Source organism: Musca domestica, unplaced genomic scaffold (genome assembly GCF_030504385.1).
Source record: "Musca domestica strain aabys unplaced genomic scaffold, Musca_domestica.polishedcontigs.V.1.1 50, whole genome shotgun sequence".
NCBI lineage: Eukaryota > Metazoa > Arthropoda > Insecta > Diptera > Muscidae > Musca > Musca domestica.
The window spans coordinates 3,982,791-4,001,282 of record NW_026712347.1 but is presented as its reverse complement, the minus strand read 5'-3'; the positions used below and the strand labels follow the sequence as shown (position 1 = coordinate 4,001,282).

Genomic DNA, 18,492 nt, shown 5'->3' with positions numbered 1-18,492 from the left:
AATGCCATAATTTTTACTTTTTATACCCTACACCACAAGGTGGTCAGGGAATTATGTATTTGTGCATTTGTTTGTAACAGGCAAAAGGAAACGAGATAGACCCATAGTTCCTTTTGATGATCTGCATAGAATCACTTTTTGAGTTAATTTATGCATGTCAGTTCTTCTGTCCGTCCGTCTGTCCATGTATTCTTGTGAACAAAATGCAGGTCGCATTTATTATCCGATTGAGATGAAATTTTCCAAACAATATTTTTTTGGCCCAAGGACGAACCCTATTGAAATTGGAGATAATCGGTAAAAATTTAGATATAGCTCTCATATATATCTTCGTCCGATCTGCCTTCTATTGTGCACCAAACGTGTAATATCAACCCGAATAGTATGGAGTTTTGCACATACAACCAAATTAGGCCTAAAAATAAGTATGCCAAATTTGATCGAAATCGGTTCAGATATACCTATAGCTCCAATATATATTGTTCATCCGATTTGTTATTTTTGTCCTCCACAGCCGTAATATGCACTCTGTAACAACAATATTTGGGGAAATATATCAAATGCAGCTCAGAAATACCTTTGCTAAATTTTATCGAGATCGGTTCAGATTTGGATATAGCTCCCATATATAACTTCGTCCGATTTACTTTTTATTGTGCACCAAACGTCTAATATTTGGTCAAATGAGATGAAATTTGGCACTTACGACTAGTCTAAGAGTCTAGAAGCTAGTATGCCAAATTTGGTGAAGATCGGTTCAGATATAGTTATAGCTCCCATATATATTGTTCATCCGATTTGTTGTATTTGTTACCCACAGCCGTAATATGCACTCCGTAACAACGGTATTCAGATAAACATATCAAATACAGCTCAGAAATATCTTTTTATCGAGATCGGTTCAGATTTGGATATAGCTCTCATATATATCTTCATCTGATTTCAAATTAATTTTGCACCAAATGGGCAATACAAGTCCGAATTTAAAAGATACAAATGCTTTGGCATATTTAGTCCTTTGAATTTTAAATTATAATCATAATCATAGGGTGTATGATTGAATTCTCCCATAAAAAACTTTTAATTGTTGTGTGGAGCTCAACTAAATTAGCAAAGTGTTGTAGGGTATCATAAAATCGGCCCCGTCCGACTTTAGGACTTTCTTTACTGGTTTTTAATTTTAAAAATGTCGGAAATAACATCAAATTTTAGAATAAGTTTAGATTTGTTCGAATTGGTCATCTGTGGCACGAATTAGGGCCCTCAAACGGCCAATGAAACCGTCACACGCTGCCCGAATGTTGCTCTGCGGTATTTTGACCCATTCTCGGGGAAGCGCTTGCTTGAGGTGATCGACACTTTTGTATTTTTTACTGCCAACCTTGCTTTCCAAAATACTCCAGACACAATAGACAAACTTGGGAGGCGCGTGCTGAGTCCTGTTGGAATGTCCAAGGTCTTCGGCCAAAATATTTGCGTGCCCAAGGCTTTAGTAAACCCTCCAGAATATTTTCGCGATAATATTCGACATTTATTCTGATGCCACAGTTGATTAATACGAGCGGAGAGCGATCATTGGCTGTTATGGCAGCCCACACCATCACCATGGCCGGCGCTTGAGTTCTTGTGGCCAACCAAAGGTGCACATTTTCAGCTGACCTCTTTAGCAGGTAAACACGATCATTTTGTTTGATTACAAACTGCTGGACAACGAATGTTTCCTCATCGGAGAAAACCAAATTCGGCAGTTCACCACTTTCGGCCAAGCGAAGCAACTCTTTAGCTCTTTTGAGTCTATTTTCTTTCTGTTGCGGTGTAAGTTTTTTTTTTCAATATTTTCCGAATGGAAGATTGTGATATGTTCAGCTCACGAGCCATTTTTCGGCCACTGCGACGCGGGTTTCGATCAAGTCGCTTGTTTACTTTTCGAACCATTTTTGCTGATCTTGATGTTTTCTTCCGTCCACTTCCTTGACGTCGTGACCAGTATCAGGGTAACGAGCTATGCTACGGGACACAAAAGATTTATTCACATTTAAATGCTGGAGTGCTCTAACGATAGCCACTTGTGGTTCTCCAGCCAAATATATATATGATATATAATATAATATCATATCACGCTTGAATTCCATGACGAATAATTTTTTTTCTGGAAAATTCTCACCAAAATGTTTCTGTACGCTTGTAAGCTACATAATGAGCTGTCACTGGAATAATTTTAACAGCTGTCGGACGAATGGCTTAGAAATGACAGCAGTCTGAAATTGGTTGCAGTTTTTTCATCACAACTTGTAATTCATCTGGCAGGGGTGAAATGATGTCCTGCTGCCCTTTAAAGGCCCTTTAGAAGACCTATTGACATGTAATCTGATCCGGAACTGCAAGAATGTAAAACGGTTTTACTACGATATGACTGTGGATTTCTAGGAACATTCTTATGGTATGTGTTTTTGTTTTCTGAATCCAGATCCGCAATGGTGGTCTATGTTTTATGCCATATCTTAAACATAACAACTAACAGTTCACAAATAAACCACCCAAATCATCCGAAAAACATTACTTATTCTTTACTCTCCTAAAGCCTGCAAGTCATACAACAAAACAGAATAACACCAACAACATCGATGACTTGTTAACGAATTTATTAATCATGGCGTATCTTAAAAGTCAGTGAATCAATGTAGGTTTTTCTTTCCTCGACTGACACGAGCAACATAACCACACCAAGTCAACCCGCCTCAACCACCCATTCATACAGTCAGCCAGCCAGCCAGCGGTGCCAAACATCATCGACGTCAACACCTTGTAACAATCGAATAAAACAATAATAACAAAAACAACAAAAAACATTAACTTCCAATCCGCCAGCCAGGTAGACAACCACACGAGTGTCGTGTAACTACAACCCACCTATAGTTTAGTTTGATTTGTTTTTTTTTGGAGGGATTTTTGAAAATTTGGTGTTCTGCAGCGTCCCTCTCTTATGACTTGGAAGTTGAATGGTTTGGATGGTGGAAACTTGGATGTGGAGCTTAGCGTTTGGGGGAAACTTTGAACTATGAATGAGTTTGTTTTAAAAATTTTTAACACCTTTATATTTCTAATGGAAAAAATTGTTCTCCGCAGAGGAGGACATACAGCAAAGTTGTCCTTAAAAGCTGAGGAAAAAGATGTGGGGAAAGCAATAATTTTTCTATTAAAAAGGTGAGGAAAAAACTGTAGCCTTCAGCCGCTGAGGACCAAATTTTTCCCTATAGGAAAAAGGAGTCCTTAGCAGCTGAGGACCAAATTTTCCCTATGGGAAAAAGTAGTACTCAGCCGCTGAGGACCAAATTTTTCGCTATGGAAAAAAGTAGTCCTCAGCAGCTGATGACCAAATTTTCCCCAAGCGGCAAAAATAGTCCTCAGCCGCTGAGGACCAAATTTCCCTAATGGAAAAAGTAGTTCTCAGAAGCTGAGGATCAAATTTTCCCAATGGGAAAAAGTAGTCCTCAGCAGCTGAGGATCAAATTTTCCCCTATGGGAAAAAGTAGTCCTCAGCAGCTGAGGACCGAATTTTCCACTATGGGAAAAAGTAGTCCTCAGCAGTAGCTGTGGACCGAAATATTCCCTATGGGAAAAAGTAGTCCTCAGCAGGAACCGATTACCAAATTTTCCCCTATGGGAAAAAGTAGACCTCAGCAGCTAAGGATCAAATGTTCTCAATGGGAAAAAATGGACCTCAGCAGAAGATGAGGACCAAACTTTCCCCTATGAGAAAATGTAGTCCCCAGCAGGACCCAATATTTCCCCTATGGGAAAAAGTAGTCCTCAGCATGAGCTGAGGACCAAATTTTCGTCTATGGAAAAAAGTAGTCCTCAGCAGCTGAGGACCAAAAAATTCCCTATGGGAAAAAGTAGTCCTCAGCAGTTAAGTATCAAAGTTTTCTATCGGAAAAAATCGTTCTCTGAAGCTAAGGACATTGTTTCCTTTTTAGACCTTGGAATATTGCTCCATGTTTTCCATGTTTATCTCTTTCCTCTTCTTCAATTTGAATTTCCTTATCTTAATACGCAGTCTCCTAAATTGAAAGGGAAATAAACAATAAACACCTAAATTATGGCCCAACACAATAAGTGATGGTAGATGAGTGGGATGCTGGAAGAGGAAGCGTAGGGCGTTATTCGACGACAACAACCGAAAGCCGGCAAGCAAAGAAGACAGGCGAATATTTTTTTGTATACATTCTGCTTACCATTATTTTTGGTCTGCTTCTTTTCTGACTTTGACGATGACGATTTTCGATTCACTCTTCAATTTGGTTTTTCCCTTTCTTGGTTGTCGCTCATCTATAGAAAGATTGAATGCAACAAAAAAAAAGCTCCAAGAATACAACAAAACATTTCCGAAGATTAACAAACATGACACATGAAATGGCCCTTGTTACGAGAGATGTCAGACACAAACCTACCCACACACACGCATATTTGTGTGTATGTATGTGCTGTTTCTTCTTCTTCTTCTTCTGCACTCCAAGGGTCCTTCTTACTGTGACGTTGGCTGGTTGGCTCCAAAGAGCATTGCAGAATATGATGGAGAACCAAGAAAAAGAAACGGTTTTAAAAATATACAACCATGTCTTGCAAGGATGTCTTTGTTTTTGCTTCTTTTTTGTCATAAAAAAATGGTCTCCATGTCTGAGCAGAGGTGTAGAGTAGGTGCAGCAGTTGCGCTTGCCATTAGTCCCTCTGCCATGCCAAGGCATAGAAGGGTCATTAACACGAGTGCAAAAGGCATGGAGCGAAAAAAAAACACGCCAGAAACAACAACAACCTCCACGTCTATACAATGCATCAGAAATTGCTTGAACATCAGCTAAACAAGATTTCCAGAACACCAAGTGACTGCTGACACCCATGATTGTATGGTGAATCCACCATTCAGCAGCAGCAACAACAACAACAGCATCATCATTTTCATGAGGAACGGCATCAGCAGCGCCCGGCATCCTCATGCATTTTGTGCATTTGCAATACTAGAACATTAGTCCCCACCAATGATGCAGTTTTGGAGTCATGCAGTTCGTTGCATTCAGGGCTTTTCCAACCTCATCTAGGAATACACTCAAAAAAAAAACAGATTTTTTTTTTAAAAACTCTCCTTATCCTTTGAAGCATTTTCATACCCTCCACCATAGTATGGAGGGTATATTAAGTTTGTCATTCCATTTGTAACACCTCGAAATACACATTTTAGACCCCAGAAAGGGGGGGTTCTATGTCGATTTAGTGATGTACGTCTATCCGTCTGAGGAAATCACTCTAGCTACCGAACGAAATGAAGTAGATTTATAATATTTTACTGAAATGCATATTATGCCTGCAGGACTTTTGGTATTTAAAATGGGCCATGTAACTCCACGTTTTGGTATAGCCCCCATATAACGGTACCTCCCGATATTCTGTCCTCATATAACGATACCTACCTTTATTCGGTATTTTGATGATTTTAGCGACATTATTCACCGGAATTGTTTCAAATTTGGTATTTGATGTTCGAAATGGATACTACAGCCTTAGACAGAAAATTGTCTCTGCAGGTCCACGTCTTCGTATAGGCGCCATATAACGTCACCTCCCGATATTCGGTATTTTGATTATTTTAGCGACATTATTTACCGAAATTGTTTCAAATTTGGTATTTGAAGTTCGTAACGCATGCTACATCCTATGAGAGAATATTGTCTTTGCAGGTCCACGTCACCGTATAGCCCCCAGATATTCGGTATTTTGATGATTTTAGCTACATTTTCACCGATTTTTTTTAAGTTTCGCATTTGAATATTGTAATGGCTTATGCCGTAAGTTACCTATGTAGGTCCATGTCGTCGTATAGACCCTAATATAACAGCTACATTCGGTATATTTAAAATTTTAACAGAATTTTTAACGGATTTTATTGTTTTTGAGAATTTGCAAATTCGTTCGAAATGGTGGAGGGTATTCCAAGTTCGGCCCTCTTCGGCTTTTTACTTATTTTCTACAGAAAAAAATGAGGCCTGAGAAAAACTACTGATGCATTTTTTTCTATAGAAAAAAATCAGGCCGCAGAAAGACCTCTGAGGCATTTTTTTCTATAAAAAAATCAGGCATCAGCCCCTGAGGCATTTTTTTTCTATAGAAAAAAAAAATCAGGCATCAGCCACTGAGGCATTTTTTTTTCTATAAAAAAAATCAGGCATCAGCCACTGAGGCATTTTTTTCTATAGAAAAAAATCAGGCATCAGCCCCTGAGGCCTTTTTTTTCTATAGAAAAAAATCAGGCCTCAGCCTCTGTGGCATTTTTTTTCTATAGAAAAAAATCAGCCTCAGCCTCTGTGGCATTTTTTTTCTATAGAAAAAAATCAGCCTCAGCCTCTGAGGCATTTTTTATTCTATAGAATAAAAAAATCAGGCCTCAGCCACTGAGGCATTTTTTATTCTATAGAAAAAAAAATCAGGCCTCAGCCTCTGAGGCATTTTTTTTTTCTATACAAAAAAAATCAGGCCTCAGCATCTGAGGCATTTTTTTTCTATAGAAAAAAATCAGGCCTCAGGGCTCTACTGAGGCATTTTTTTTCTATAGAAAAAAATCAGGCCTCAGGGCTCTACTGAGGCATTTTTTTCTATAAAAAAAAATCAGGCCTCAGTTACTACTATTGAGGCATTTTCTTTTATTTTTTTCCTCGAGTGTATTTGAAAGGGCGTTTTTTGGCCTGAGTTATATATCGTGCTAAAAAAACTGAAAAATAAAAAAAAACATTAAAAAAGAAAAACAACGCACAGTTTGTTTTCATGCCGCTTTTCCATTTAGTTCCTTTCTCAATCAATTTCAATGGGATGTGTTTTAGTCAGACGCTACGACCCAGCGTTGTCTATACTCGTCGTCGTCATCCTCCACGACGTTGTTGGCGTTGTCGTCTAGCCCAACTAACTCGGTGACGTTTTCTACTATCGTTGTTTTGTTTTAGTCTTCTGCACAAATAAAAGAGAAACAGAATAACAAAAATCTAAAAGCAGTTTTTTATTGTTGCATTTATTGTCGCTCGCTTTTTTTCTCAGCTAGACTTCATCATTGCAGCTCATCATCGTTGCATTGAGGCTGACTGGCTGGCAGGCAGGCATCCATCGTCATTATATTCCAGTATGGCTGCCTGAGGATGAAAACTCCAATGGAGCTGCCTGCTTGCCTTCCAGTCAAGCCAATGCCATTTGCTGGATTCTGCTGCTGCTACTTCTGCTACCATTGATGCTGATGATTTGTTCGTCTATTTTTCTTCGAGCTTTTTGTTATATTTTGTTTCACCAGCATCTTTTGATGCCCATTCTGTTTATGAGTTCTCAGCTCCATCCAAATGTAATTCACCCACAGGGATTTTTCGTATATTCTCCTGGATGAGCTGTGTGCTGCTGTTGGGGTTTTTTATAGTCTTTGACTGCTATATAAAACGAAAACGTTTCTTGCTTTTATTATTTCTCACCATTTGCAATGTTACGTTTTCTGTTCTTTTTTATGTGGCTCTCCTAGCAAATGAATTGTAGCTGGGATTTCTAGCTTATGGAGTGCGTTCATTTCTTTTTTTATCGTTCTGTCCTCCCGCCTTCTTTTCAGTTTTTACAAATTATTGTTATTTTTAGCATTTTTATTCCTTGTTTTTTTGTTTTTTTGAGGGTTTTTTTTTTTTTGCCCGCAGTTTCTTTTAGATTCCCAGGAAATGCTACTTAAATTACGCACATTTTCCGTTAAATGTTTTTAATTTATGTGAAAAAGGATTATGGATACTTCTTTGCGAATTTAGCGGAGGTTTATACAAGGGAAAAATCACCGGCATTTACTATTAAATTTTTATGGGTTACTTGGATGGAAGGGGCTTTATGGGAAGGACAAAGTTTTAGGCGATTTTAAAGTGAGGGCGTGACAGGCTGCAGAAACGGAAATTTAGTCTAGAAGGCATTTTTATACCCTCCACCATACTATGGAGGTATATTAATTTTGTCATTCCGTTTGTAACTCCTCGAAATACTAATGTCAGACCCAACAAAGTAGATATATTCTTGATCAGCGTAAAATTCTAAGACGATTTAGCCATGTCCGTCTGTGTGTCTGTCCGTCTGTCTGTCTGTTGTAATCACGCTATCTTTCGAACGAATTAAGATAGAGGACTCAAAAATTTTGCACACATAATGGGCCATGTGGGTCCATAAATGGGCCATGTGGGTCTACGTTATCATATAGCCCCATATAACGGTACCTCCCGATATTCGGTATTTTGCTGATTTTAGCGACATTATTCACCAGAATTGTTTCAAATTTGTCATTTGAAGTTCGAAATGGATACTACAGCCTAAGACAGAAAATTGTCTGTGCACGTCCACGTCTTCGTATAGCCCCCTTGTAACGGTGCCTCCCTATATTCGGTATTTTGATGATTTTAGCGACATTATTTACCGGAATTGTTTCAAATTTGGTATTTGAAGTTCTCAATGGATAGTACAGCCTAAGGCAGAAATTGTCTATGCAGGCCCACGTCTTCGCATAGTCCCCATATAACGATACCTCCCGATATTCGGTATTCTGATGATTTTAGCGACATTATTGACCGGAATTGTTTCAAATTTGGTATTTAAATTTCGAAATGGATACTACAGCCTAAGACAGAATATTGTCTGTGCAGGTCCACGTCTTCGTATAGCCCCCTTATAACGGCGCCTCCCTATATTCGGTATTTCGATGATTTTAGCGACATTATTCAACGGAATTGTTTCACATTTGGTGTTTGAAGTTCGTAATGAATACTACAGCCTAAGGCAGAAAATTGTCTATGCAGGCCCACGTCTTCGTATAGTCCCCATATAACGGTACCTCCCGATATCCGGTATTTTGATGACTTTAGCGACATTATTCACCGGCCAAGAATTCGTAAATATTAAAAACACATTTTTGGGTTAAAACCGTACCTTATGTGAGTTTTGGCAAAATTCTCCCACAAAACAACATTTTGGAGGAATGAAGTCAAAGACAGAAATATGCATCACAAAATTTCACTATAAGTTACCAAAGAAAATAAATCCCTATATCTGCTAGCTATCAAGAAAAAAAAAACTTGCTTCAATGTTACCAATAAACACAAAGAAAGTTTCTTCTTTGAAAAAATTGTTTTTCGTTTTAGACAAAAATTTTAAAGACAGAATTGTTCTTCACAAAATTCCACTATAAACCTAAGAATGAAGTATGCATCTATCTATGACCGTTTTTCGAAATTTATATATGAAAAGTACAAATTATGTTTTTACGTTTTTCACTGCCAATTTAACATCTTTCCAAATCAAAATCTCAATTAATGCTTTATTTTTTTGGAAAAGTACTAAAGGAAGTAATATTCCTCATCAAATTTCATTATAAACCACCATTTATGGACGATTTTTTGCTTAGAATCCGGTTGGCGCCTGAAAGAAACATAAAATTTAGTTTTAGGCGAAAATAGTTAAAGGAATAAGCATTTTACTAAAAATCGCAATCTTAAAATAAACCATTTACCTTATTTTAATAGTTTATAAGAAAATAACATGTTAAAAGACGACCTTGTCAACGAAATGTTCGAAAAATTCAACTTTATATTTATCCTTGTAAGATCCTAGAAATCCAAATAAAAAGTCGTCCTTGTAAGGTCCTAGAAATCTTTAAAAAAATCCTGCTTTACCGTCGTCCTTGTAAAGTCCTAGAATTTATTAAAAAATCCGAGTTTATAATCGTCCTTGTGAGGTCCTAGAAATTCTTGAAATATCCACCCTTATAGTCGCCTTTGTAAGGACCCTGAAGTCTTTGCAAAACCTTAAAAAATCCACCCATATAGTCATCCATGTAAGGTCCTAGAAATCTTTAAACAATACACCTTTGCAGCCATGCCTGTTATGTCCTTGAAATTTTTAAAAAAACACACTTATAATCGTCCTTTTGTTGTCTTGGAAATATATTAAAAATCTTTGTTTAAAGTCGCCCCTGTAAGGTCTTAGAAATCTCTAAGAAATTGACGTTTAGAGACGTCCTTGTAGGGTCCGAGAAATCTTTAAAAAGAAGCTCGATTCAAATCGTCCTAAAGTTCCTAAAAACTGAAAAAAACGTATTTAAAGACTTCTGTAAAAAAATCCACCTTTATAGTCATCCTTGCAAAGTCATAGAAATAGTCATTTTTGTAAGGTCCTAGAAATTTAAAAAAAAAATCCACCAGTATAGTTATCCCTGTAAGGTCCTAAAAGTCTTTAAAATATACTTTTATATAGTAATTGTTGTAATGTCCAAAAATTTTTTTAAAAAATCCTCGCTTACCGTCGTCCTTGTTAGGTCCTAGAAATCTCTGAAAATAGTAATTTACAGAAGTCCTTGTAAGGTCCATGAAATCTTAAAATACACGTTTACAATCGTTCTTGTAAGATCGACGAATTCTTTAAAAAAACACATTTTAATATTATTTTAAAGATCCTTAAAATTAAAAAAAAGAACATATTTAAAGAAGTCCTTTTGAAATCCTAGAAACCTATAAATAATCCACCTTTATAGTTATCCCAGTGAGGGCCTAGAAATCAAACAACAAATTCACGTTGTGTAACCCACTAAATCTTTGACAATTTTTAAGAGACTAAGAATATATTTTTAAAATATACCCATTCGTCGTTCTTAGGTCCCAGAAAATTTGAAAAGTCTACATTTATTGTAGTCTTTGCAAGGACTTAGAAATCTTAAAAAAAATCCACCTTATTTTCGTCCTTGTGAAGTCCTCGAAATCTTTAAAAAACATCAATTTAATAGTCATCCTGTTACGGTCCTAGAAATCTTTGAAAATCCACCTTTATAATCATCTATGTCAAGTCTTAGAAATCCTTAAAAAAATCTACGGTCCTAGAAATCTGTAAAAATCCACATCTGTAGTCTTCTCCGCCTTCTTCTATTCCAGTCTTCTTCACGTTTTAAATTGCCCTTGAAAGGTCTCCAATTTTTTTTTAAATTTTTTCAGACGTCCATGCAGGGTCTGAGGAATCACTTTTCATTTTTGAAAACAATTTTTTTTTAAGTTTTAAATGCAAAATAATTTTAGAATAATTCGAATTTTAGGTTTTTAAATAAAATTTCAATATGTTAAAATTTCTGATTGGCGAGTTTACTTGCGACAGTTATTCTCGTCCTTTTTTCAATTTGCTTCCTCTGCAGGGCAATTTCTCAGCATTTTTTTTTTCACTCTCACTTTTCTGTCATTGTTTTTTATTTTTTTGAGTAAAAATAACAACACAAAAGAAATAGCCAGAACGAGCAATTTTTTCTTCCATTTTCTTTCCCCTCCCCCTCTTTCCCCCCCTAAAAACTTGCCTCAATTAAACTAAAAACGTTCAGACTTAAGTACCTAAATACCATAATTAAAAAAAAAAGTTCCGAATATTTCCTATGTCCCTTTGCCCGCTGGAGTGGTAATTTGGTTCAGCTTAGTAATTTTGGTACTAATTTACAAAAATGGCACCATACGCTACCCTTTGCGCCATGTGTGATTGTTTTGCCAAAATTCAAAGTTCCAGACAATGGTTTTATATATTTATATATCTAGCCTTAAGAACTACTAGAACTGCATATTCAAGCACTTTATGAGTTGTGGCGACCCCAATTTCCCCTACTTCGGTAGTTAAATTTTAGTTCACATGATCCTCCATCGAGATATTATTTCACTTTAATAAATTCACCAAAAACTTGAATACATATTTCTTTGGGACGTGGCCGATTCGACGTCGAGTCATAAGCCCTACTTCGGTACACAAGTTTATGGCGTCCCTCAATATTCCAGGGAAACTCAAGCACGGTGTCCACCATAAAATGGCAGTAGTGGTAGATGTGCTATGGAGGCATCAAAGAAAGAACAACCAAATCAATCAATAAAATCAAAATTACTTCTTCCGAACTTACCCCATAGTTGCTAACACATTTGCGTTCGCTTTCAACAATGTGACGACCCCACATATGATAGGTCAGCGATGTTGGATCAAACAATGTTTCACAAAAATTATTCGTGGCCGACGATAATGGTGTTGGCTGCCAAGTTCCGCGATGATATTTCAACAATTCGGCTCTGCTCTGGGGAAGAGAATCAGGGGATTTAAGATTTTTTAATTTTTGTTCCCGTTATTATTTTTTGCCTTACACGTATGCGATCGTTGGGTTGCATGCCCTCCCAGTTACAGACACCACTGCCACCGATGGTAACACGACCTTCACTGTAAACCAATGTCACATTTGCCATATCAAAGAGATCGTGTATTCCCCGATTGCCCGGTATTTGGGGACAGTTGTCGAAAACCTCGTCATTGGCCAAAATGAATTCGTAGAGGGCGAAGGAGACAGGGGAGGCGTTGGATAATATTGAGACAAGCGAAATTAGTAAATTTGAGCTCAGGTCTATCATCACGGCGAAGCTTCCGACAGAAAATGAGGTCGGCAGTCGCCATGTAATGCATTTAAATACATCAAGAGGTGTGGAAAAGAGGATTTTAGTTGTGAATATTTATTTTATTTTCATCAACCCGAGGTGTTAGAATTAAAATTGGTTTTAGTAACATAAGTTAGATAAAAATCAGAACTAAAGTTATTTCAAACGAATGGAGGAGCAATTGTGTTATTGGCGAACATGAAATGTCAGTCTGAAAATTGACAAGGTTTGTATCACCGGTGTTGAATATATACAGGGTGAGATGATGAAACTGAAAACCAACTTCAGACTGCTGTTATTTCCAAGCCACTCCTCTCCTCAGACAGCTGTTAAAATTATTCCAGTGACAGCTCATTATATTGTTTACAAGCGTACAAAAGCATTTTGGTGAGAATTTTCCAGAAAAAAAATTTCGTGAAGTGGCTATCGTTAGAGCACTCCAGCTTTTAAATGTGAATAGATCTTTTGTATCTCGTACCATCGCTCGTTACCGTGATACTGGTAGCGTAGCCCGACGTCAAGAAAGTGGACGGAAGAAAACAGCCAAATCAACAGAAATGATTCGAAAAGTAAAGAAGCGACTTGATCGAAACCCGTGTCGCAGCGGCCGAAATATGACTCGTGATTTGAACATATCGCCATATTCCATTCGGCAAATATTGAAAAATGAGCTCGGTGTGAAGCCATTGAAATTCCAAAAAGTGCAAGAACTTGCACCGCAACTGAACGAAAATACACTCAAAAGAGCTAAAGCATTGGTTCGCTTGGCCAAAAGTTGTGAACTGCCGAATTTGCGCCGGCCATGGTGATGGTGTGGGCCGGCCGCCATAACAGCCGATGGTCGCTCTCCGCCCGTATTAATCGACCGTGGCATTAGAAAAAAATGCCGAATATTAACGCGAAAATATTCTGGAGGGTGTATTAAAGCCTTGGGCACGCAAACATTTTGGCCGCAGACCTTGGACATTGCAACAGGACTCAGCACTCGCCACCCAAGAATGGTTACTAAATGATATTTCTCGCTTCATTTCCTGCTAATAATGACCACCAAAATCTCCGGATACCAATTCGTTGGACTATTGTGTCTGGAGTATTTTGGAAAGCAAGGTTGGCACTAAAAAATTCCAAAGTGTCGATCACCTCAAGCAAGCGCTTCGCCGGGAATGGGCCAAAATACGGCAGAGCAACATTCGGGCAGGATGTTACGGTTTCATTGGCCAGTTGAAGGCCACAATTCGTGCCAAATGTGACCAATTTGAACAAATCTGAACTTATTCTAAAATTTGATGCTATTTCCGACATTTTTTGCTTTCCCGAAGGAAATAGCCTGGTGTGGTTAGATCCGGGGAACAAGAGGACCCCCCTATAGCTTCTACGCGAAATTATTCTTTCACCAAAGATGTTGCGTCAAAGAGCCATTGTGGCCCTCGTACTCTGCGCTGTGGTTCCGTCCTGTTGGAAACATATTTACTGATGGCTGGCCGTACACAATTTTCCGGCTGGCCTTACACAATTTTCCAACATGGCCCAATATAGAACACCACTGATCCTTTCTGAAGAAACATCACACTAAACAGGTTGTAATTAAGGAAGTACTCTCGGGCTTTCCGTAGCTCATGTCCTACAGTTTCGTTTGTTAACGAACCCATTTTATTGGAAATGGCCTTTGTCACTCATAACTAAGTTATAAATAAAATAAGAATTCTCTTGTGCCTTTTGCTGGAAATAAATTGTATAGTCAAGTCGTTGCTGGTAACCTGTCGGTTTCAATTTTTGGACAAGCTAAATTTTGTATAGAAACATTTTTATGGTATGCAAAATTCGCTGCAGCGACCCTCTTGAGAGGCCAAGTTGTGTCGAACCTCTCCTAGTTGATATTTCTGGATCCTTACGAATACTTTCCTGTACCACTTAAATATTGTCCAACGTTTGGACAGTTCCTAGTCTGCCGGAACCAGGAATGTTCCTTACCGCTTTTTGCAGAGTCAATACAATGAACCGTTGATTTGAAAAGTAAACTCCTATGATTTGGGTACGTTTCTTAGTTGTGTATTGCTACATTATAAATTATCCAAGTCTTCTTTGCAAAATACGGAAAATAAAATAAAAAGTTATAAGCTCGTTTGAGGTCCATTAGCCCGTGTGGTTATTCATACGAATCAAAGCATAAAAAGAATTTCGGGCTCTTAGCCAAAATTCTTTAAAATCCTTTATATAGCCTTGACCCTATTTTATTACTGCATTTTTTTAGCACAGTCGAGCCAAAAGAAGAACCGAATATTTCTTTTAATTTTCCTCAAAAATGTACAGGGTTGTCCATATTCGACGGACCCATGTTTTTTTTTTTTTTAATCAAAGAAAAAAATAAAAATTTGGCTGTTGGCAATGTTAATCATTTAATTTGTTCCAAGTAGATTTGTTGACATCAATTTTTGAATATGATATCTCTCAAATGGCCGCCTCTGGCGTTGATGACGTATTGTGCCCTTTTTCCTGCATTTTCCATCGTTTTTTGCCAACATTTCGGCCGGAATAGCGGCTATTTCTTCACGAATGTTATCCTTGAGCTCTTCTACGGTCCTTGGCTTGTTAACGTAAACCCTTGACTTCAAATATCCCCACAAGAAGAAGTCAGGCGGCGTCAAATCGGGCGAACGCGGTGGCCAGTCCAAATCACAACTTTTCGACATCAAACGGCCCGGAAACAAATTCTTCAGAAAATCGATTGTTATGCGACTTTTCGGTGGAGCGCTAGAACTGCCTCATACGATTTCGACGAATAATTGGCATCACAAAATTGGTCATCATGTCGCGATAACGCTCCTGATTGATGGTAACAGCATGGCCATTTTCATTTTGGAAGAAAAACGGTCCAATGACCGTTTTCGCACCAGCACCAGCGCCTCACCAAACTGTGACTTTTTCGTCGTGAAGAGGCACTTCTTGGATCTCCTGAGGATTTTCAGTGGCGTAAAAATGGCAATTTTGCTTAATTACGATCCCATTCAATGTGAAATGGGCTTCATCGGACATGATAATTTTGTTCCAAAAGTGCTCGTCAAGCGATGTGACATCTCTGTCAAAAGTTATGGCGTTGTCAGATGGGTTCGTCGAATATGGGCAACCCTGTATTAACATTCTAGTCAGCAAAAGCCAAAATGCAGTTATGAATAATGCAGCCAAACCTAAATTACTGTACTGACTTTCAATACGAAATTGCATAATAGAATCCACAGTTTCGTGTGAAAAACCAATCTGTGTTTAGATCTTTATCTGACAGGTTGTGTTCTGAAAACAATTAAACTATTTACACCTCTTATCGATTAACAATTATGACCTCGCTTTTGAGCCTGAATGTGGTCATATTTCCGCTATATATAACACTGAAATGGAGAACAGCACGTCTATAGAATAAATATTTTCCGCGATGATAAAACGTAGTTCAAAAATCCTAACCTTGCTTTATTTCCTTCTGTCGCTCGGCCCTGTATATGGAGAACTCTATGAATTTATTTTGGACAACGATGAAGTTTTCGATAAATGCCCCGGCATGCCGGACAACAATGGCATACACGATTTATTCGATATGACAAATATCACAATGGTGTACCGTGAGGGACGTGTTTACATCAGCGGAAATAGTGCCTGCAAATGGGAGGGAGTGGAACCAACTGATCGGATTACGGTATGGAACGACAAAAATGGGTACGGTTTAGGAAATAAAATCTAGTAACTCTTACGATTATCATCCACAGAGCAGGGGAGAATTGTTAAAATTCCAACAAGGTGACTGGCAGCCTACGCCAATCTCAGCATCCACCGATGACTTTTGTGCCATACAGTTTGTCCCCACCTCGCTGACATATCCGGTGTGGGGTCGTCACATAAATCCAGAGGATCGCAAATGTGTCAATAATTTTGGTGTAAGTTAGATGTTGTCAAAGATTTTCTCAATGGTTTCACTCTGTCTCCCTAGCAAATCTATCATTACCGGCCATTTGCTTTCAATACCAAGTACATGTTCTCCCACAACATGGAGGGCCGTCATAAAATTGTTGTGACAACTGCGGCATATGACACCTCGAATCGAAAACGCCCAAAAGAACGTTGTGTCCAGATTTTTGGGGAATTTGTAAAAGTGAATTAATTAAAATTCGTGGTGATTATTAGGAATTAAATAAAAACGGTAAAAAATGCAAGAAGTTCTGTTTGGAAGCCCTCAATGCATAAATTTGCATCAAAAATTCTTGATTTAGGTCTAAGATGTTTTGAATGAATAATTCACCTTTAAACTCATAATCTACGGTCTAGCATTGACCTCTAGTGCCAACAGTTATTACTACAACATAAACTAAGGCTACCCCACCTAGCGGAAAAAGAAGAAACTACAGAAACGCGTCACAACACATTTGACCGGCATCGATCTGAGTATAAACCGCCGTCAGAATATAAAAGGAGATGCCATGCCAACACCAGAGTTGAGCAATCTTGTTCACGAAGCGGGTCGATCTTTCTCGTTGCTTTTCTCATGAGGAACTAGTTCCTGAACATAGTTCCTCCATTCTAAATGGTACCGATTGGTTATAGTTCATTAGAAAAATTGTCTTTAATCGTTCATTTTCGCGGAATATGAAAATTTAAATAAAGAACGATAATAAAATAAAATTGAAGCAACGTCCCAGTCCGAAGATAGACGAACGAAAAGAGATGAAACGAGATGAACTTAAGAGCTCGAGCTAGTTCACTCGAATTTGTTCCTTCCGGAACTACCCAAATCAATTCAACTCTCGTGGAAAGAAAAATATTTTTATCTTGTTTGGGCCTACATCCGTAGAGCAGACAGTTTCTATGGATCTCATTCTGGTAGGTCGATCTACCATAGAGCGCAAGTAGATAGAACAGACGTCTTTATGACAAGAACTGCGCTATAGAGTTGGATCATTCCGGAACGAAAAGAGCTATTCTAAGTTTTATATTTACTTTAATTTAATGATCTGAACCATAATTAAATCCCTTTACTTGTAAGGTAACTAAACCTACATATCTCATATTAGGATAGGGAAAGACCGATATTTTCTGAACCTAAGTACACAGTTCTTTGTCACTTCCCTTTAAATGAACAATATCTGTTCGCTCTTGGGTATTTTTTCGACTCCAATTTGCTTTATTTCCCTGAATCTTTGCTGCCGCTCTCGTTGCATTCAATCCAGGGCTAGCCAAAGAGCTACTAAACTGAAAAGAACCAGGCGAACGAAATAGTTCCTCAGGAAACTAGTAATTCAACTATACAGCCCTAGTCTTTATCGACAGATGTCAGTTCATAGATAATAGCTTATTTGAGGATATAATTAGAAACATTAAAGATTCCCCCAGCCTTCTTGGACAGCTGTCAGTTCCCTGATAAGAGCATAGTTAAGAAACGCGGTAACGTTTTTCGCAGGCTTCCTTTCAGACTGAACGTCCTGATACCAAATTCTCGCATTCGATATTAAAAAAAGGTAGGAAAGGAACCATTGATCTCGATGGAGCGATAAACTATAAGGAACGATTTAGGTGAGAGGAACGACTGAACTAAAATCAATTTAATGAACGAACTATTTCATCTTGAGAAAGTAACAAAAAAATATAGATCTGCTTAGCTAGATCGCAAAACTATACTTCTCTGGTCTTCGTGGGTAGATGCCAGTTTATAGATAATAATTGAGGGCATGCCTAGATGCTTGTACCATGCGAATGAGCTGCGAGCTCGAAAACATTCGCAGCCGGAATAAAATTCTCGCATTCATAGCGAAAAAAGGTTGGAACCAAAGGGAACGATTGAGCCGGAAGGAACGATGAAGTGAAGAGATATTAATCAACGAACTACTTCCATTTGAGAAAATGAACGATAAAGATTGACCCGCCTAGTGAAGTAGATCGCCGAACTATACTGCTCTGGCCTCTTTGGACAGATGCCAGTTCATAGATAATAATTGAGAATATCTTTTTAGGGTGCAGAACACCTGCC

At 38.1% G+C, this 18,492-nt stretch overlaps 3 protein-coding genes across 7 annotated transcripts in view; 2 read left to right on the top strand and 1 right to left on the bottom strand.

The window, feature by feature from the left end:
• Nucleotides 1-18,492, top strand: part of LOC101899274 (mucin-19) — a 465,697-nt gene that overhangs the window by 102,990 nt on the left and 344,215 nt on the right. The window lies entirely within an intron of this gene.
• LOC131805353 (uncharacterized) lies at nt 11,640-12,469 on the bottom strand. The gene is made up of 3 exons (XM_059128462.1): nt 12,201-12,469; nt 11,966-12,133; nt 11,640-11,896 (listed from the first exon to the last, which is right to left on the bottom strand). The coding sequence occupies exons 1-3, from the start codon at nt 12,459-12,461 to the stop codon at nt 11,723-11,725; spliced, it is 603 nt and encodes a 200-aa protein (XP_058984445.1). The 5' UTR covers nt 12,462-12,469; the 3' UTR covers nt 11,640-11,722.
• On the top strand, nt 15,736-16,983 carry LOC101888069 (uncharacterized). Its single transcript, XM_005182094.3, has 3 exons — nt 15,736-16,170; nt 16,241-16,408; nt 16,462-16,983. The coding sequence occupies exons 1-3, from the start codon at nt 15,913-15,915 to the stop codon at nt 16,630-16,632; spliced, it is 597 nt and encodes a 198-aa protein (XP_005182151.2). The 5' UTR covers nt 15,736-15,912; the 3' UTR covers nt 16,633-16,983.